The 21258-nt window shown below is 43.9% G+C and overlaps 1 protein-coding gene and 1 long non-coding RNA gene across 2 annotated transcripts; one reads left to right on the forward strand and one right to left on the reverse strand.

Moving 5' to 3' along the window:
* Positions 1-553: 553 nt before the first annotated feature.
* LOC310830307 lies at positions 554-17426 on the forward strand. The gene is made up of 2 exons (XR_014557568.1): positions 554-674; positions 17204-17426. It is a non-coding gene; the product is annotated as an uncharacterized lncRNA (long non-coding RNA).
* On the reverse strand, positions 16006-19573 carry HOXB2 (homeobox B2). The gene is made up of 2 exons (XM_083709770.1): positions 18939-19573; positions 16006-17355 (listed from the first exon to the last, which is right to left on the reverse strand). The coding sequence occupies exons 1-2, from the start codon at positions 19330-19332 to the stop codon at positions 16676-16678; spliced, it is 1074 nt and encodes a 357-aa protein (XP_083565896.1). The 5' UTR covers positions 19333-19573; the 3' UTR covers positions 16006-16675.
* Between the last annotated feature and the right edge of the window lie 1685 nt (positions 19574-21258).

Consider the following 21258-nt stretch of genomic DNA (forward strand, 5'->3'; position numbering starts at 1 on the left):
TCTTTGGGTGTGGCCGTAACTCAGCTGTGGAGCTACAGGGTGCTTGCTTTGCATACACAAGGAACCAGGTTCAGCATCTCTAGGTGAGAGTGTGGAAAGCTCCATAAGAATGTAAGAAGAGCCTGCTTAATCAGGCCAATGACCAGTGCTATTTTTCTAGAAAAAGAGGTGTCAGAATTCACAATGAACGCCTCCTTCATTCCCTTATAATGGCAATGACGTCCACCTGAATGGTAGCGGAAATGAGTTCCAGCGAGTTCTGGCTGGGGGGGGTGGAATCCCCTGCCAAAGATCCATCTAGTGCTAGTCCAACATCCTGTTCTCACAATGGCTAATGAGCCTGTGGGATGTGGAACACAAGAGCAGTCAAGCACAACATTCCTAGAGTGAACATGTTTACACATGGAGAGGAATGTTTGTCCAGCCAGCAGGTAAACTTCCTGTTTCCTTCTGGGCTGGAACAGACTTCCTCTGCATGTGAATAGAGGTGGGCGTGGCCTCACCTGTGCAGGTAACAAAAGCATAGGACTGGCCGCCATCTTTCTCTTTGTGACTACTTTCGTCGAAGAAGCAACATCTGCTTAGCCAAAGATGCTCTTCTTATGAGATAGTTTCCAGGTGTATGTTATTTTCTAAGCTAAGTCTGCCTTCTGGGATCTGATTGTGAACAGAATGTGAATGAGTAAACTCTTTTTATACTTTTATAGAAAACTGTGTCGTGTCTTATCTTTTATGAAGGAATATGGGGAAAATACCAGAACAGTTATTATAGAGGCTTTAGTGAGCCTGGGCATATGCATCCGATGTGAGTTTAAAAAGGGGGATGTTACTCTGCTAAATTGTGAACTTGTTTACACAAGTTGGAAAGGCTATAATCAAACAGTATATCCTCTTCTGCATCCCTGAACATTCCCACAAAGCCTATGGGAAGCCTGCAAGCAGGACATGAGCTCAAGAACACACTGTCTAATTGCATTTCCAGCAACTGGCATTCAGAGGCCTATTGCCTCCAACAGTAGAAGTAAAACACAGCCATCATAGCTAGTAGACATTGGCAGTCTTGTCCTCCAGTCTGAGAAATGATAGAGAGCTGCTGCCAGTCCCTGCAGAAATTGTAGACAATGCTTAATTATCTGTTTTGGTCTAAGACATGGGTAGGCAAACTAAGGCCCGGGGGCCGGATCCAGCTCAATCACTTTCTAAATCCAGCCCGCGGACTGTCCGGGATTCAGCATGTTTTTACATGAGTGGAATGTGTGTTTTTATTTAAAATGCATCTCTGAGTTATTTGTGGGGCATAGAAATTCATTCATTCCCCCCCCAAAAAATATAGTCCGGCCCCCCACAAGGTCTGAGGGACAGTGGACCGGCCCCCTGCTGAAAAAGTTTGCTGACCCCTGGTCTAAGGCAGCTTTTGGTGTGCCTAAGTGCTTCCTGTGTTCCTGGTGTGAATCCTGGCATTCCACTGAGGGAGAGGCTGGCTCTGGCATTTCCCTTTGCACTTGTCTACGACTGTTAACTTTTGGCTGCTTGGGGCCATGGTGCTACTTGCCTCCTCAAGATGTAAGCAGTGTTTTCCGAGTTGCTTTCTCCACGGAACTCACTGCAGAGAAAAGCACGTGGAAGAGCCACACAAAATTAACCATTCACTAACGCCTTTATTAGGGACAACCAAATAGTCACAAAAAAATGTGGCAAGCTTTTGAGTTCTCCAGAACTCTTCGTCAGGCAATATGTTAAACAAAATATCAGGTGGTGGTATGGGGAAAACAAAAAGAAAGAATGAGAAACTGGGTGAGTGTGTAGCCTCAGTTCTAGGACGGAGATTGTAAACTGTGTAAAAATCCCACCCCTACTCCAGGTGCTACTAATACCAGGTTACTCACCTAGGATTCTGGGATAAAGAAGCAATAGCTACTTTCCCTGTGGCTGGTGAGAATAAAGCCTGGCTTATAGGCTGGATCTGTCCCATGTCTTAAATGAAATGCACAGGTCCCTGGGCAGGCAAAGAGGAGATAAAATATTGTCTGAAGAGTTATGGAGAACCTGAAAGCTTGCCAGATTTCTGTGACTTTTTTGATGGTCCCCCCAAAAGGTATCACAGAACTTTGGGCGTTGAGGGTTTCCTTCCCCTTATGGACCAGCACAGATACAGGGTGTTTTTTTGTGCCAGATAAAATGGTAACTGACATAGCCCAGTCCAGACAGTATGAAATGCTCACGATTAGGTCTATACTTCCTCACAGAGCTAGTGGTCGTTTTCTGACTCAATTAATGTTGCCCCTAGTTTTCAAAACCTCTGTGTGCCTGTGGGCAACCAAGCTATCAAGTTCTTTCTCGAACATGCTGGATAGTCCGTAGGGCTGCAGTTTAGTCAGTAGTTAATCACCTTGAGGTCATTACCATATTTCAGTCAGGGAGAGTAAATTGTATTTGGATAGGCTGAGAGTCAAAGGCACATGTTTAAAGACTCCTGGTTATGTTTTGTAACTGTAATAAAGGATAAGAAAGACACTATTAAGCATAGCCTTTCCATTTAAGAAGGAGTGGGAAATTTTATTCACCACTGCTCTCCTCTAAGTATCCTTGCAGTTCATTTGTGGCAATTTTTTAGTCCCTTGATATGTCCTGGATTTCAGGTTGCATTTGCCTTCCTCAGCACCCTTGTTGTTGTTGTTTAGTTGTTTAGTTGTGTCTGACTCTTCGTGACCCCATGGACCAGAGCACACCAGGCACTCCTGTCTTCCACTGCCTCCCACAGCTTGGTCAAACTCATGTTTGTAGCTTCGAGAACACTGTCCAACCATCTCATCCTCTGTTGTCCCCTTCTCCTTGTGCCCTCAATCTTTCCCAATATCAGGGTCTTTTCCAGGGAGTCTTCTCTTCTCATGAGGTGGCCAAAGTACTGGAGCCTCAGCTTCACAATCTGTCCTTCCAGTGAGCACTCAGGGCTGATTTCCTTAAGAATGGATAGGTTTGATCTTCTTGCAGTCCATGGGACTCTCAAGAGTCTCCTCCAACACCATAATTCAAAAGCATCAATTCTTCAGTGATCAACCTTCTTTATGGTCCAGCTCTCACTTCCATACATCACTACTGGGAAAACCATAGCTTTAACTATATGGACCTTTGTTGGCAAGGTGATGTCTCTGCATTTTAAGATGCTGTCTAGGTTTGTCATTGCTTTTCTTCTAAGAAGCAGGCATCTTTTAATTTTGTGACTGCTGTCACCATCTGCAGTAATCATGGAGCCCAAGAAGGTAAAATCTATCACTGCCTCCATTTCTTTCCCTTCTATTTGCCAGGAGGTGATGGGACCAGTAGCCATCGTCTTAGTTTTTCTGATGTTGAGCTTAAGACCATATTTTGCTCTCTCCTCTTTCACCCTCATTAAAAGGTTCTTTAATTCCTCCTCACTTTCTGCCATCAAGGTTGTGTCATCTGCATATCTGAGGTTGTTGATATTTCTTCCAGCAATCTTAATTCAGCACACTTAGCACTTACTTAAAGACAATGTGATATGGGTGTTGGTCTAGGACTTCAGAATCAATGGGAACCATGCTTTGGCCTCTGCTACCACCCAGGACACCAAGGGCCACTACTGGGAGGCTGCACCCCCTGCCTGCCAGAAAGATCATCATGGCAAAAGGGAAGATGAGCCTGGTCCCATCCATCAATCAGAGAAATAGCAGTTGCAGGGAATTTGCCTGAAAGAACATTCTGCTGCTACTGCTAGCTTCCCAGGTCTGCAGCCTCATCCATCTGTCAAGGACGGAGAAACAATTTCAATGCTTCCTTCCTTCTTTCCTGCTTATTCCTTTTCCCTTTTGTATCATGCCTATTAAACTGCAAGCCTGTAGAACAGTCTTTACCACAGGTGTCATGGGCTTTGAAGACACTCAAACGCAAGATGCAAGGGAGAAACGTGCTAAGAGGAATACATGCTTGGCAAATCCACGTGATCAACTCCCACCCAGAAACCAATGCCCCCACTGTGGAAGGATGTGTGGATCCGGAATTGGCCCCCACAGTCATTGTTAAAACCGTGTTTATGGAAGACAGTGTTACTCGGCTACGAGTGATCGCCAAAGAAGAATTTTAATATATGTAGAGTGCTTAGCATGTTTTAGTTGCTTTATGTTCGTTATTATTACAGTACAGAATGATCAATAATAGTATTTGTTATCACTATTGTTTGGAATGCTGTTATTAAGCAAAGTGCCCATCTGTTTGACGGTCTGCATCATGGAAGGTGCGGTATTGGATTTTGTTTGTTTGTTGCACTTCTGTTCTACCATTTTCCTCCAAGGAGCTCAAGGTGGCTTCACCTCTTCATTTAATCCCCATAACAACCCTGTGAGGTAGGTTGGGCTGAGAGGCAGTGACGGGCTTGGTGTCTCCCAGTTCATGCAGTGATACAGTCTCCATTGCCACAGGGCCAACATGGACAGAGCAGGGTGTTTCTGTACCCTTGCTCACTCTCTACAAGCATCAAAGCCTGAAGCAAGGAGAAGGAAATGCATCCCTGTGGAGCATGTGGAGGCGCATAACCCCCCACTGCCTCTTAGTCATGCCTTGCCCTTCCAAAGCATGCTCAGTGCTCAGAAAGGGCTTTGAAGCCAAGGAAATGGGTTCAGAAACTAGGTTTGATATTTATTTAGACATATAATTCTCATGTCCCTTTTCGTGTCTGCTTTGCCACCCCAGAGCACCACTGCACATTTCAGTACAGCTCTTCAGCAAAAAGACACAGGGTAGCTGCGACACAGTTGGTGTCTCCCTTGTTTTATATTTCCTTCAGTCTTCCAAATTAGCAATTTTCTTTTTGGCTAGTGTACGCGAGAAAATCTTGAAGGTTCCAAACAACAAAATAATAATGGGATCCCATCAGGGTACTGCAATTAAAAGAGATGGTGTATTCCATCAAGTATCAGGGTGTTGTTCTTTTTTTTCTTGCTTCCTAAAAATATTTAATTAGACATTAGCCTTTAATTATATTTACTGCTTCATTTTCACTTGTGTATTTAGAGAGGCGATAGTGTCACTAATTATTCTTATCCCCTAAAGCACAACCGATAAAAGCCTCCCTCTTAATACTCACTTTGACTTGATGAGGCTCCTTTCCTCCCTCCCCAATTTTATTGCAAAGAAAAGCAATCAGAGGGGATTTTAAAATATATATTAGTGGTGTAGAACTCTGGAACAGTCTCCCTAGAAAAGTTAGGGGAGCAAAGAATCTCACTGGGTTCAATACATTTAGGAAGATTATCTTGTAATACCTCAACTAGAGCTTCAGTAGTGGGGCCCTGAGAGCTGGGAGGAATTTTCCCACATATAATCTTGAGCAGCAGCTCCTCCTTCTCCTCCTCCCCCTCCTCCCACCCCTCTGAGCATCAAAGATTGCTATCACTAAAGACGGGTGGTGCATGGCATGAATTTGCACCCCATGAAGAATTCCCTTGGCAAACCTCAATTCATGGGTAGTCTTCATTGACACAGTATTTCAAGGATGGCATATTGATGACTTTTGGGCAGTGCCCCCTACCCTTTCCAGAACCTACTTGTGGTTTGGCACTCTACTGTGTTCGCTGGTTGACCTTTGCAACAGGACATCCTTTACGGGACATCTGATGAAGCTGTCTGTGGTCCACGAAGGGTTCTGTCTTAATAAATTTGTTTATTATAAAACTTATATCCTGCCCTTCCTCCCAGATGAATGTATTAGGGCTGTCGCCAGCTAAGCCATACTACAAATAAATCCATCAAAATCAATGTCAATTGATTCCAATAGGTGTACTCTGAGTTATATATGGCCCTTAGGCTGCAGTGCTACCCCCTCCCCCTCCCCCGATCCACACACCCCACACACTAGCACCTTGCAATAAGACTCTTGGTTGATTTTGCCCTAACAGACTAATATAGCTACCCATCTGGGAAAGCCATGCCCTCCTCTTGCTGCAACAACACTATCTATGCCATAGGTCCTTAAATATATAGTTGGTCCATTGAAACATTCCTGCTTTGTGGCATGCATGAATGAACTGGCCTCTGAACAGTTATTAAAGCATATGACTTAACAAGAATCCAGACATCCCTGGTGTAACTAACCAATGGGAATTTTGGAAAGCAATATTGCAGGGGGTTACGCCTCATGCATCTGCTCTTATGAGGAAAGGTTGCAGCATTTGAAACTTTTTCGTTTAGAGGAAAGACAACTTAGAGGAGACGTGATGGAAGTTTGTAAAATTATGCATGGCATGGAGAAAGTTGATAGAACAGAGGTTTTTTCTCACACGCTCCTAGCACTAGAATTTAATGGACATTCAATGAATTTGAATGCTGAAAGATTCAAGACAGATAAGAAGAAAGTACTTCTTCACACAGCTCATAGTTAAACTGTGGAACTTACTCTCACCAGAGGCAGAGGTGGCCACCAAATTGGATAGCTTTTAAAAAAGGATGGACAAATTCACAGAGGATATGGCTATCCATGCTTACTATCTACAATGACTATGTTCCATGATCAGAGGCAGTGGTACTTCTGAATACCAGTTTCTGGAAACCACAGGAGGGGAGAGTGCTCTTGTGCTTGGTTTCTGCTTGAGGGTTTCCTAAAGGTATCTGGTTTGCCACTGTGAGAACAGGGTTTTGGGCTAGATGGGCCTCTTCCAGCAGGCTCGTCTTATGTTCTTACATTCTTTGAGTCTACTCATGCCTGACTTCATCAATTCATATGTTCTAGAAGTCTCTTCCTGTACCACAAATGTACATGTCATCTATTCACTGACTTTCCTGCTGTGTGTGTAACTGCTCCCTGCTGCCCCAGGTTTGTTTTGTCTATGTGACTGTATCATTGTATGTTTCAGGGTGGAGAACCTCAGACCTCACCTTGGAGCTTAATGTGGCCCTCCAAGCCTCTCTACCTGGCCCCCATGACTCCTTACAGACCACACACCCTTGCTAGAAACACATCTTGTTGACCTTTTGCACTTTCCTTGAGTGGTTAATTTCCTGGCTGGAATTTGTTGTACAGTGGTACCTCAGGTTAAGTACTTAATTCGTTCCGGAGGTCCGTTCTTAACCTGAAACTGTTCTTAACCTGAAGCACCTCTTTCGCTAACGGGGCTTCCAGCTGCTGCTGTGCCATCAGAGCACAATTTCTGTTCTCATACTGAAGCAAAGTTCTTAACCTGAGGTAATATTTCTGGGTTAGCGGAGTCTGTAACCTGAAGCGTTTGTAACCTGAGGTACCACTGTATAGTGCCTATTGCTTCCCTGGTTGGAGGATTCAAAGGGTTGTGGGTGTGTAGAAATTTACACTCAATGGTCCACCCACTTTTGCCTCTGGCCCCACCCAGCAGCACTATTTGAACCTCAGAAGATTGCCTGGGTGGGAATGCGTCCCTCAGGGTTGAACAGGTTTCCCATTCTGGGGTGTGTGTGTGTGTGTGTGCCTGCGTGTGTGTGTGTGATATCATTAGGGCATTCAAGTGGCACCATGGCTAGCACATCCATAGTCTAGACTAGGACAAGGTAAATATTGCTTTGGTGTCTTTATACTACATTAACTTGCCTTGTTTGTATATTTGCAGTTAATAAGCTCTCATCTCATGGAGAGGGCAAGCATCAGATGCTTAATTTATGCTCTGCAGTTGCTGAGAGCATCAGGCCAGGGCTTTCGAAACGTGTTTCCTCTGGCATTTGACATTTTGAAGGAAGTAAAAAATGGGCTAAACAAATGGTGAAATCTTTCAGTCATTCAATAATTTAGATTTTATTGAATGTGTTCCCTTCTCTCCTCTGACACTTTGGTCTTGCTAATTAGGACAAATAAGAAGGGTTTGCTGTGAGCAAGGATAATAACCGGCAAGGCCCCCCATTTATTAAGTCACTTTCTGTGGGTGGAGAATTGATTGGTGGCTGTGAGTGGCATGCTGCCTAGACCTGCAGCGACTTGGAGGAGTCATTATGATCCGCAGAAGGGCCCTAGCTAGAGATTTGTATTGATAAGGTGTCATTTGTTTTGCATTGGTCCTCCTAGAGAATTAACCCCTCTCACTTTCTCTCTCCACCCAGTGCTGAATTATCACCTCCTCAATATGCTCAGAGTTCAGGCATAGTGTGAACCAACATCAGGAGATCCAGGAACTCCCAAAGAAGGGATTGCAGTCTTAGTGCAGTCTGAATGGCACTCTCAGAATCAAAGCGAACCTGGTCATTTTGAGTGGCAACCTACGCCAGGCAGAAAAGGCTTTCATTATAGAGATGGTGGTGGAACAAGTCCTCTATCTGCAGCCATCAGTTTTTGGCCTTGCTATGCCAAGGATGGTTTTCAGTTAAGTGCAGAAAACTAGGGAAAGGCACCTCTTGCCACCAATTCTTCCTGCACATCTAAGAAGATTAGTGAGTCAATGAGAACCAAAGCTACAAAACTTAGTATTTCAGGGGATGTACAACTCCATTGAGAACAGGTTGTAAACTCCAAACCTGTGTAAGCCAATCTGTCTACCAGCAGTACAATACTAGCTCTGTTTTTTCTGCATTAAGTTTCAGTTTGTTCACCACACAGTCCTTCATAGCTACCAAGCAGCAGCTTAGCCTTTTAACTGCCTCCCTAGGATCAGATGAAAATGAGAAATAGAGTTTCAGTTAACCTGGGGACAGAGGCTGGGAATGCTACACGCCATGGTTATAATATCTTCTTCCAATGGCAAGAACACATTCTAACGGTTAAAATGCAATATATTGTTGTTTCCATGAAGTCTAGAAACTTTATAGATCTAGAAGCTAAATATCTAGGAGAGAGAGAGGGGGGGAGAACCTTTAATACTCTGTCTTGTTAGTCGCTGTAACAAATATATGATTTTTGTTATTAACAGCATCCTTCCAGTATCTAGAGCAAACTTGTCCAAATTGCTGTTTGGTGCTTTAAGAATCTCTCCACTTTTATTTATATATACTCAGTCCAATGAAACAAACACCACAGTCCCTCAAAGTTATGAATAGGATGGGAGGTGGTATGAATGAGAATCCAGGTACCGAGGATGGAGAAGCCGCAGTGGGACAATATGCCTCTCTGTGTTGCCTCCTCTTGAAAAGGGAAGCAAAGGTGAAGGGTGAGCTGAGCATCTTGTAACTCTGTCTGGACCAAATAAAGGGTTTGAAATGCAGGCTCTTTGATTTAGTAACACTGGATTCTTTTATTATAAAATGGGACACAGTCCTCATGTTCTGAGCTTCCAAGACATTTGGATTACTCAGAACACTTTGATTGCTAGGTGCTTTTACATATTTATTTTTATTTTTATGTATTTATTATTTTCTTGCATACATATCTCATCTTTCTTCCACCATGGAACCCAAGGGGGTTCCCAGGCAATCACCCATCCAGGCGTTGACCATGCTCAGTTCTCCTTAGCTTCAGCAAGATGGCAACCTCTTGAGACGTCAGACCATCCTGAGGAACCATATGCCTCAGGTCTTTATTCATTCAATTCCATTTTGCCAGGGCTGAGCGGCCCCAATATCTTTATTGTTGAATCAAATACAATAAATTCCCTTGCACATCTGAGACTGAAGGAAGATGTTCCAGGTCATGTCAACCAGGAGAACTTGAGCCCTGTCTCACAAGAAATCACCACTGACTCTGCTCTACAATGTAGGCCAGTCTCCCCCAACATGGTACCCTCCATATGTAGTTGCATGGATGCCACCTTCCAGCATCTCTGACCATTGGCCATGTTGGTTGGAGCCAGCGGGACCTGTTCTTCAAAGCAGCTGGAGAACACCAAGCTGGCAAAGCCTGATTTAGGCAAACTGCACACAAATGGTGTAAAAAGTCCTGCTCTTTTAAAGAAATGCTGCGGTTTTGATCAGAGAAGTGTTTTGGAAAGGGAGTGCTTATTTCTTTCCCTGCTGGCCATTTTCCCGTTCAAAACCACCCCCCTGCAGCTGCCAACAGATGGGTGTTTACCCTTGCATCTTAACCATGTTATTTAGCTTAACAATGAATCTGGCATGGACTTAATAGAAATGATCTTCCTTGGCATCCTGCCTACTTTTTTTAATTTTTTTGCATTTCTTGCACTGCAATAAATGTGTTTCTCTTTTGAGTACCACTCATCTCTTCCCCAGGAAATTCCCTCCTGGGGTTGGCCACGTCCAAAGCACCAAGGAAAGCTATTCATTATCCACGATTTTATTTAATATTACTGGCTTCTGGAATATGCTCAAGTATGGCATGAGAAATGCCAGACACTGTCCATAAATGAGTCATTTATTCCTGTGTGTCTGTGGCCTTGCAAATGGAAAGAGAAGGCTGTATACCTTTTTTAGCCCCTTAGCCTCCATTTACAGTTTTGCAGAACTCTGGAATTCGTAGCCCACCTATCCTTAGCCCCAGGTATACTGTGGGAAATTCACCCAAGCCTGTCACAGTGACAAATATTCTAGCTTTACCACTGGCTAGAACTTAAGCCAATTTGACCATGGGTTCAAGGTTCTAGACTGCTTAGTATTGAAAAATAGTGATTCTGACTCTTAAGGATGCCTCTGGATTCTTGTAAATACAAGCTGGCAAATACACTCTTCATATATTCAGAGACATGTCCCATGTGTTCAAAGGACTCAACCTACTCAATGAAAAGAGCCTCCAAGGTTTTGACTTGCTGAACCATGTCCCCCCTTGCATTGAGATTTACTTCTTTTGGTTGCCTTTGCTGAGTTGTTGGGGAGAGGCAATTTGTAGTTAGACAGTGGCCTTGTATCTCAATCAAATTTCCAGTGGATGGATGAATTTTGCTTTATGTTTGAGGCCTAATCTGCCTCCCTTCCCAATCAAATTAGTTGATGAGATGATTCTGTGGGGTGGGAAATGGTGATCTCCACTATGTGCTGCACCTGATCTTAAGCCCCAAGAGGGTCTGTAGGAAAGTGGGTGGTCTTCTAGATACAGTACTGTAATTGGGGCTTAAGTCATTTAAGGCTTTAAACACCAATGTGAGCATTACAATTACCATTCTTGGCGGTGCACTCAGGGAAGCATGTTGAGGCAGAGGTCCACTTGGGAGAATGAGTAAGAAGACCCCCAGATGTGGCAGGGGCGGCTTACCATATACCACATTTTGAAATAAGGAGATACACTTTATCATCTAAAGAGAGGGTAGACAATGTGGTGCTCCCCCCATCTGTTTTCGTACTACAACTCCCATAATCCTTGATCATTGGTCATGCTGTCTGTGGTTGATGGGAGTTGTAGCCCAGCAACATTTGGAAGGCTACAGGTTCCCCATGCCTAATGTACATGGTTCCACCCTCCAGATTTCTCTTCAACACATTTTTCATGAGGGTTTGGCTTAATCCCTTAATCTGCATCCACAGACGTAACCACCCATATTTAAGAACACAGAATTTAAAAAGCATCTGTTCATATTCATCCATTGCTACTGTTTTCTCCCCCCCCCCACTTCCTTTTTAAATGGTAAGTACCCCCCTGGGAACAGTCAGCTGTTGTTGTTTTCCTTACAAAATGCTATAAATCTCCATTATGTTATTCATGCACATTATTATATGTGTTTGATTGGAAACTGAAATGTGTTCTGCACATGCTCAGAGGCATAGGTTACTTTATTGCTTTAACAGTTCTGAGGCTAAACTCTCTCGCACTGGAAGTAAATCTCACATGAAGCCCTTGATATAGTTGCCTTCCTAACCACTGCAGATTGGTATAGACAGATAAAAGTCCTTAAAGATTGCCAGGGATCAGGTTGAGCCAAAGTGATCAGAATGTACCACGGGGAACTGTTTGCGATGCCAGCGCTGAGGCCCCTGCATAAGCACTTTTGAAGCATAGCTCTCCCACAAAGAATTATTGAAACCGTAGGTTGTTAGAGGTGCTGGGAATTGTAGCCCTTTAGGGGGTAAAACTATGGTTCCCATGATTCTTTGAAGGAATGTTCTTTAAATGTGCCTTAAAAGTAAGGTGGGTGCAGAGCAAAATTCTATTCCTGCTTACTCAGAAGTCCCAGTGGAGTCACATCTACACCATACATTTAAAGTACAGTATGTTTAAAGCAGGACGCGGGTGGCACTGTGGGTTAAACAACAGAGCCTAGGACTTGCCGATCAGAAGGGTCAGCGGTTCGAATCCCCGCAACTGGGTCAGCTCCCGTTGCTCAGTCCCTGCTCCTGCCCACCTAGCAGTTCGAAAGCACGTCAAAGTGCAAGTAGATAAATAGGTACTGCTCCGGTGGGAAGGTTCGAAAGCACGTCAAAGTGCAAGTAGATAAATAGGTACTGCTCCGGTGGGAAGGTAAATGGTGTTTCCATGTGCTGCTCTGGTTTGCCAGAAGCGGCTTAGTCATGCTGGCCACATGACCCAGAAGCTGTACGCTGGCTCCCTCAGCCAATAAAGCAAGATGAGCTGTCACGACTGGACCTAATGGTCAGGGGTCCCTTTACCTTTACCTATGTTTAAAGCACATGATTATTTGAGGGAAGCCATGTGCTTTTAATGTATGGTGGGCGTGACCTAAGTTACATGGGGCTTCCCCCCTAGTATTTTCTTCCAAAACAAATCACCCTGGACATTTTATTGAAATGGTGGTGTTAAAATGTATTAGATATACATGTGCATACAAGGGGCCGTAGCTAATGTGTTGCATGCAGAAGATTCCAAGTTCAATCCCTGTTATCTCCAGATAGGACTGAGGGAGACTCTTGTTTGAAACCTTGGACAGAGCCATAGCTGTGGAGGTGGGGGGGGGGAAATAGCTGGGTCCCCCCACATGAAGCCTCCAGAGGGGTGTCACTGAGGCTCCCAGCCAATGTGTGTGTATACACAAATGCATGTGGAGGGATGCCAAACTGGGTTTTTTGACCAGGGTGAAATAAAGCCTAGTTTTGCCCCTGTCTTGGAGATCAGCTCCCAATCAGAACAGACAATATCAAACTAGATGGACCAATGGTCTGAGCTGCTTCCTATGTTTATCTAAATTCCTAGGCTCCGAATGTGCTGACACCCTATTTTTCCTTCGAACCATATGTCTGTTGCATCTGGCTCTGGTTGAGAGATCTTGAAGTTCTAGTAAATAAATAAGTAAAGTAGATCTGACAGGCCCGAAGTCTGCCCATCCTTAAGTCTAGGAGAAAAGTGAGGATGCAAGCATTGTGAAACCTTATGGAGAAAATCTTGGTGATGCAGCAGTGCAGTGCTGAGGGACTGGCCACTCTAGGACTTTCATGAAGCTGCTGCTTTATGGTAAAAACTTCAGAGGTATCTTAAAGGGCCATTTGTTGTCATTAGGCATAAGCAAAAGCAGAGAGAAAATTCTGCATGTGTGCTACTGACTGAGTAACAACTGAAGGTAACTGAAATTGACATTTTATCATGAGATAGATATTCAGGCACTGTTAACTCCTGTAGTCACTCTCAGCCTATTATTTTATTGGTTTGTTTTCTTACATTAACCTCCAACTTTCCCTCCAGCAGATCTCAGAAGAGCATAGTTTGCACAACACCATTTTGTCCTCACACCAACCCTCTGCAGTAGGTTAGGCTTCTTCTGCCGCCTAAGGCGACTGCTTTACTCTGCCTAATGGCAGGGCCAGCCCTGCTGCAACCTCAACTATTAAGCGAGAGGGTTTATTGAGGCAGTTTCTTAACCACAGCGGGAGAAATCTTAAAACAAATAAATGCATTCTCATTTATGAGAATATTTGAATATTTGTGCGAGGCTTTTTGCCCTGCTTTGTCAAGAAATTTCTCTTGAATAACATGCTGTTACACTGCATAGAGTGGAATTTTGCCTCAAAAGAAAGTCCCACTTCAGTGGGATTTACTCTCGTGTAGATGTGTACATTGAAATGCAGGGCAAATTGTAAAGCAGATGCCTGCTTGACTACCTAGATACTTACAGAATAGATTTCAACTGGTTTGGGTGGAGGACGTGACGAATGAGCAGGAATGTGTGTTTGTTTATGTGGTTTTGATTCCGTAGTGTGGTTTCCAAAGTAAAATTCCTTGATCATATGTGTCTGCGGGTGGGGGGGGGGGAGGAGTGGGAGCGCGCTTGAAATAAAAAACAACAACACTGCCTACGTTTTATTTATTTTCTTACCGACGTGCAAGAAGAGGCCTTCCTTGCAGCAGTTTCTTCTTCCACAAACGTGGGTCTTCTTCTTCTTCTTCTTCTTATCCTATCCTTCGCTATACATTTTTATGGGGATGGAATTGGGGTGGGGAGAAATGAAACAGGGTTTATCTGCAGCGAAGGGGGAAACGTGTATCAGACCATCTTAGAACGTCGTTAATAAAAAAATAGTCCTTGGATGTAGAAGCCCATCATGATAATTGTCTAATCTTGCTGAATGAAATCTTACGAATGGAGGATTCGGAATCTCAAAAGCTCCCTGTCTTGTTCAGAATCACAACCAACATTCCATCCGCCCACCCTTCCACCCCCCTCCCCCGCGTCACAACCTACCCCCGGAATAATAGAACAGTTTCTTCCATCTATAATGGCTGCCTGGTCGTCCTCACCGCACCCTCCCCCTGCCTCGACTTGTGTAGTCTTCGATTCCTGCGCCATTTTGAGCTCCTACTCCCCTCCCCCCTCACTCCGATCTCCTAGAGTCCAACAACGCTCTCCTCCCCCCCCCCCCGCCCTTCCTCTCCCGGATCTCAGTGTGTTACTTTGGCCCACAAATGCGACTTGAATGCCTCCCAAAACCCTGCCATGTTAGGGGAAATACCGGTGACTTAGCAGAGACGTAATATGATTTATTTGTGTATGTGTGTGTTAACATTGTGCATGTCACACTCACGGCCGGCGATCCCTCTTCTCTGACCGCTTGCCATTCGCAACCCAGCGAAGCTCGCCTCCGCCGCCAACCCCGCCCCAAGCCACCCACTTTTAAGATGGGGTTTGGTTTAAAGAATAAAATAAAATTAGGGCTAAGAAATAAAGGTCCTTAGTAGTTGAAGAGCCATAGGCTCAACCAATCGTTAATTCCGAATCTAAAAGGCAGACAGAAGGAAAGAGGTTTTTATAAAAATGTATCTTTAAGAAGGAAATAGATTTAATCTCGTTCAAAACCTCTGTTTGCTCTCGTGTCTTTTACGGTATTTCGTCTAATGTACGTGGGGAGCTTGAATTAGTCGATTGAATAGCCTTCTCTGCATAGGAAATTTCCTGTTTTCACGTCTTAATTTTTCCTCCGTTCCTCTCTGCGTGTCCCTAAATTTGGAACATCCCCTTCATTGCTAAAAATCTGGAGAACAGAAGCCTGTTTCTCCTCTCGAGGTGACGTGTAAAAACCATTGCAAAGAGATTCTAAAATCTCTGCGCCCACCTATTGAATTATTTCTTCTCTCTTTTTCTCTCCTTCCCCTTATTCTGAGACATTGCGGATAAGGGGTTTTTCTGCTTTTTTTTCTTTTTTTACAAAGGAGGGGTGACCTAATTTAGCAAAAAAGGGGGGGACCTAGAAACTTTGGGCATTGCTGATATTTTGTAATAATAATAATTGCAACAATAATAATATTTTTGTTTGCAAATTGTGCCCCTTACTTTCCATTCCCTTTCTGGTTTTTGCTGGGTCAGTTAAGTAGATGCTTTTCAAATAAAAATAGTCCTGCTCAGGGTGGTCCCCCCCCCGCACCTCCCAAGAACAAATCATATATTAACACGCATCAACTGAAATATTTCCAAAGTGAGGTGTTTTTTGTTTTTTTTAGCATTATAAATATTCTAAAGGATCTCTGCTGCGCATACTACATATTTTAAAATGTTAATAAAAAGAGAAAAGAACGTGATTTTTTAAAAACTTAGTACAGCTTTTTAAGCCTTTGAAAATATTATTCTCCTCAGCGGCTATCGCCACTAATTCTTGTTATGTAAACGAAGGCTAATAGAAATAAAACCCCAAAGAATTTAAAGGGAGGAAAACGAAATACAGTCTCCTGATTTATTTTTTTTAAGGTGAATGTAAAACAGGAATGCAGCGTTTAATACTATAAAGCCATTTATTTAATCTATGAAAATAATGTACAATAAATAATTTGCATTTTACTATTAAAGCATTTGAATAAATAATCTACCTCTAAAACATAAAAAGAAGGGACAAAACCTCCATCGCTCTTGTTCTTTTTTAATTTTTTCCTTCTTCCTATTTTGTTCTTTAAATTAATAAATCTAAACGTCTTGCTTTGTTTCCTGAGAAGTTCACTTTTTTAAGAAAAATGGACAGACATTTTCTTCTTGAGTCGAGGATTTCTAATACAAGCTTTCTGGGAAAGGGTGGAGGGAGCTTCTAAAGATATTTAAAAGGCCAGACTTCATTTTTCTCCTTTGATAAATATCTCCTTAAGCGTGGCACCCCTTTATTCTTGTCCGAATAAAAATATATATACGAGATAGAAATACCTGAATTCAGTCAGAACATAGATTCCTTTAAAAGAAAGTGGCAGAAATATTTCTTAGGTTCGGGTCCACTAGAGACTCACAAACCTCTTTCGAAATAAATGCTTTTTCAATGGGGGGGGGGCTGTGATCAGGCGTGGGGTGGGGGAGCGTACTTTCCGTTTCCATGGCATGGGGAGCTGTTGGTGTGTGCATGCCTGTGTATATTTATAGGGGCATATAACCCAAGGCAGATAAGGAATGTCGGAGGGTGTTTACTGGAAATTCAAATGTGGCAGATCGAGAGTACAAAGTGTGCTTGTAAAAAAGTCCAGATCGTCGACGGAGAAGCTGACAGGGCTGTCTAAGAACCCCTGGAAGCTGGGAGAAAGCCCTTCTGAGGTCTGTGGGCAGGAATCCACAGAGAAAATATTCAGGTCTGGTGGCAACAAAGGAGACTTCTGGCTTTCCAGGAAGGCATTGTCCAGGGAGGAAGAGGAAGAGGAGGAAGAGCGGGCGCCAGCTGTCCCATTTGGCTCTGCGTTGGGGGCGCTCTCCTCGGCGGGTGTCAGGTAGCCAGCGGGGGGCCTCGGCGGCTCTCTGCTGCTGCGGGCAGGGTAAGGACAAGGGATCTCCAGGACGTCTCCAAATGGAGAGCTGCCCTCCTCCTCTTCCTCCTCCTCCACCTCTTCGCTGCCTTGATCCAAGCTGGCGTCCCCCTCGGGGATTTCCTTATGCTGCGTTTGTCGCTTATGCTTCATCCGTCGGTTTTGGAACCAGACCTTCACCTGTCTTTCAGTCAGGTCCAGCAAAGCCGCGATCTCCACCCGGCGGGGTCTGCAGAGGTATTTGTTGAAATGGAACTCCTTCTCCAGCTCCAGCAGCTGCGTGTTGGTGTAAGCCGTCCTCAGCCGTCGAGAGCCGCTGCCGCTGTTGTCTAACAAACCCTGGACGTCTTGGACGCAGAAAGAAGAAGAAAACCGTTTTAAAAATGAAAACAAGACGAAATAAAGCCATTAAAAATAACAGCTGGGTGAAGAAACGTTCCTCCTAAATGGGGTCTGCCCACGTCCGCTTTTTTTATTGAGACAAGGGCGTGCATGGGAACCACTTGGAAATTATAGGGAAATTTTACAAAGTTGTGTGCATCTCAGTCAAAAGTCTTACACACCCCTTACAGTGGAAGCCAGCGCTGGGAAACTTCCTTAAGGTCCTGCAAATAACAGAGTGCGGGGGCAGGGCAGGGGGAGGGGGGGAGGGATGGTGCATTTTTGGAGGGAGACTCAATGAGAAGAATTCCCCGCACGCTCACTCTGGGATGGAGAAATCAGTATTCAAGACACGCTTGTGGAAGACGAAGTCTCCCTAAGACATCTCCAAGCCTCTCCTCCATCGATTGCAAGAGACGACGTCAGTTTCCTGCCTTCCGTCTTCCCAATCTACCTTCTTGCCTAGGAAGGGGACCTTTCATAATGGGATGGCAAAGCCTTCTTAGCGGGGAAAATAGGAAAGGGGAACACAAAAGGGGACGAGAGAGAGCGAAAGAACCGATGGGATCTTTCTTTATCCACACAGCCCGGAAAACAGGGGATCCAAGGAGCTAATACCGTGTCCCTCTCCCAACAGCCTCGTTGCTTCTCTCCCAATGGAGTCCCAAGGATGTCCATCCCAACCACAAATCCAGGATGTATGCAGGTGGGGCGTGGGAGGGTGAGGACCCTGAAGGAAAGGAATGAGCTCCTTTCCTCCTAAGCTTGGTGGCTTGCTAGGTTGACCCCACCGCGATGCTGTCAGGGCAGGGCTTGTAAAGCAGAGGTCCAGGCCCCCCGCTCAGCAGAAGGAGGCTTATCACATTTTGAAGTGAAGGCGTGCCATCTACCCCAACTATTAGACTATGTAGTCCAGAATTTACAATTTACGCAATTGCACCTCTTGAGATCCTACGGGACTTAAGCGAGTTGGTGGGACAGAAATGTTGAAATGGAAGACTCTCGCATCTGCAGGGTAAATTGACAGGGTGCCCTGCAAATTACCAATCTATGGAATAGGGGTGGTTTAAAAAGGACTATATCCCCCTCTCCTTTGATGTCTTCTTTCCAACCATATTTCTTCTAATCTTGAAATAAAAACAGCTTATATAAAATATACCCCCTCCCACCCCAAAAAAGCGAATTATATTCTGTATTGTCCACGGTTTCCCACTGGAATGACTAGCCAGAGCATAAACAAGGCGCCCAGAGGGCCAGAAATGGATACCAGTTCGGAGAGGCTGTGTGGATTTTTATTTTTATTTGTTCTAGAGATTTGCTAGAAGAGGATAAGAAAGAAATAGAGAGAAAGAGAATGATTCTCCCTGCTATTTCAATCATTTCTTCTGCTTGGAGTTGGTTTGGGATTAAGGGAGGCGAGAAGAGCATTGCCTCTGTTTCCCAGCAGCGAGCACATTTTAGATAGTGGGATTTTTGTCCTGTTCAGTCAACTCCGTCAGTCCCCCCCCCCCCACGACACCCCAATTTCCCCCCTTCGTCGTATACAGACCTGCAGGAGAACCCGCGGCAGATCCGGGCAAAGAGGAGGAGGAGGAGGAAGGAGAAGCAGCAGCAGCAGCAGCAGCAGGGACCTGGCTGGCTTTCTTGAAGGATTTCTTCTCCTTCATCCAGGGGAATTCTCCTGCCAGGGAAGGAGGCTGGAGCGCGGGTCTCTGGGCCTGCCCATGTCTTGGTCTCTTTTGGCTCCTTGGCGTAGGCTGGTTGCTGGATGAAGGATCCAAGCCGAGGAGGGCTTGTTCTAAAGGAGGAGGAATTAACGTCGGTGGTTCCTTGATTGATGAAGTTTGAAATGTCTCCAGGACAGCGGGAAGGGACGTCAGACACTCCGCTAGCGATGGCTGGCTGTTTATGAAGCCTATCTCCCTCTCAAATTCAAAATTCATGGCTTTTTCCAGGGGCCCAGTGCAAAAAGAGGGAGGGGGAAAGAGGGGGGGGGAAACGCGGGTGGATGGGAGGGGAAGGAACGGTTGATCTTAAAGGCCCTTCCAATATTTTATATCGCTTTAGTATTAGTATTATTTGCAGTCTCCTCCCCCTCCCTCCCCCGTTTTTTTAATTTTAAAAAATCTTATATTGCTGATAATACAGGCGTATGGGGACCTTGCTCTATTAAACTGACGAGCAGGGATAAATTGCAGCCAATCCTGGTCATGTGACCTGGCTCGCCCAATAGCAGGGCCAGCCCGGTTGAAAACAGAAAGTATTTTTATTTAATAGCTAATAATAATAATAATAACAACAACAAAAACAATAAAAATAAAAATAATGAGAATAAAAATAATGGCAGCTTACCTATCTTTGGGAGAATTCCACTGATTTCCCCCCTTTTGCTAACAAATGCTAAGTGAGTGTTAAGGAAGATCTTGCGAAAGGGCTGAGGAGGCAACTGTGGGGTACAGTTTGCCTTATTGCCTCGTCTCTGTCTGGTTGATTGAATCGTTGATTTTAGCTCAGTCCAGGAGGGAGGAATTAGAAAAGAAGAGACAGACACCAGGGATGAAGTAAAAATCACCCAAGTAGAAGCCGAAAACTTATAATTTACAAGCAGCCCAACACTGAAACCCAAGGAAAGAAAAACGAGTGGATTAGCAAACTCGAATCTGTTTGGATTTGCATATATATATATATATATATATATATATATATATATATATATATATATAAAACACATTATAAACACTGCTGGAGAATATCAGGTTAGAGTGAAAGGATGTTGGAAAGAGTTATTTCTAGAAGCTGTCCTCTTCTGAAACCTAAGAGAGCAGTTGGGATTGAATAGGCGATAGTGGGAAACAGTTGTTAATGAGTTGATTAGTCCAAAGTTTTCTTTAAAAGTAGGGGGGAACCTAATGTATCTCCCCACTCCGGCTCAGTTATATGCATCCAGAGACCATAAACTCAAGGAGTTAATTTTTTTTTAAAAAAAGTTTATAATATATCATCAGTCCTTTAAAAAAAAAAAGTTCCACGCAAACTGTGAGAGTAAAAGAGCAGAGAGTGAGGGGGAGAGAAAGAAACGATCAATCTTTCTCCACCAAAGACTTCTGACAGCCCGGGCTTCTCTAACGTCCTAAAGAATTTAGACGTTCATCAGAATTCCTAAGTGAAGATTTATTCATAGATTTGGGCCTGCTTGGTAAAGGTACAAAATCAGAAAGTTTGGAGTCTGGAGGGGGGGAAGTTGAAAGAGTGAGAAAGAGATAAAAACGAATCAAAAGGGAATTCTGAAAACCTTAGAATGCTTCTTTGAGATTGTTTATCTCCTTCCACAGACTTTCTAGAAAGTAAGGCTAGGATACTACACTGAGGAGTGAAGAAAAGCTTGGCAACTTTTGTCAGCACAAACATCTGTGTGGGTGGCATTGTACAAAAACCCTAAATCTGGAGGAAACTGAGGTTTAGGAAATGTGAGAAACCCCCAAAATCTATGCATACAGATTCATGAAGTGCTCTGAAATTTACTGTAGTACTACTATGAGTCCTAGTTCTATCTGTTTTTCTTACAAACATTCGAGAACTGTGTTATCTGCTGCAATCAAGAAAGTAACATTAAGAAGGTGCTGGAAAATATATGATTAAAAAAAACCATGTTTTGATGCGATTTGATTTGGTGGTCTTGCTGCTAGTAGTGGGAATATGGATGAAGTGCATTTTTTTGTTTCTGCTTTTCTCCCCATGCCCATTCCTTGCAAGATTTTGTGTAAAATGTGTGCAGTCAGGCTCATTCTATCACAGATTCTGCTGCTAGTAAAATAGTATGTTCCTATCTGAAGCATGCACAACCTTTCAGAATAGTTTTATAACTTTTA

This window comes from Podarcis gaigeae (genome assembly GCF_964106915.1).
Source record: "Podarcis gaigeae genome assembly, chromosome: 13".
Lineage (NCBI taxonomy): Eukaryota > Metazoa > Chordata > Lepidosauria > Squamata > Lacertidae > Podarcis > Podarcis gaigeae.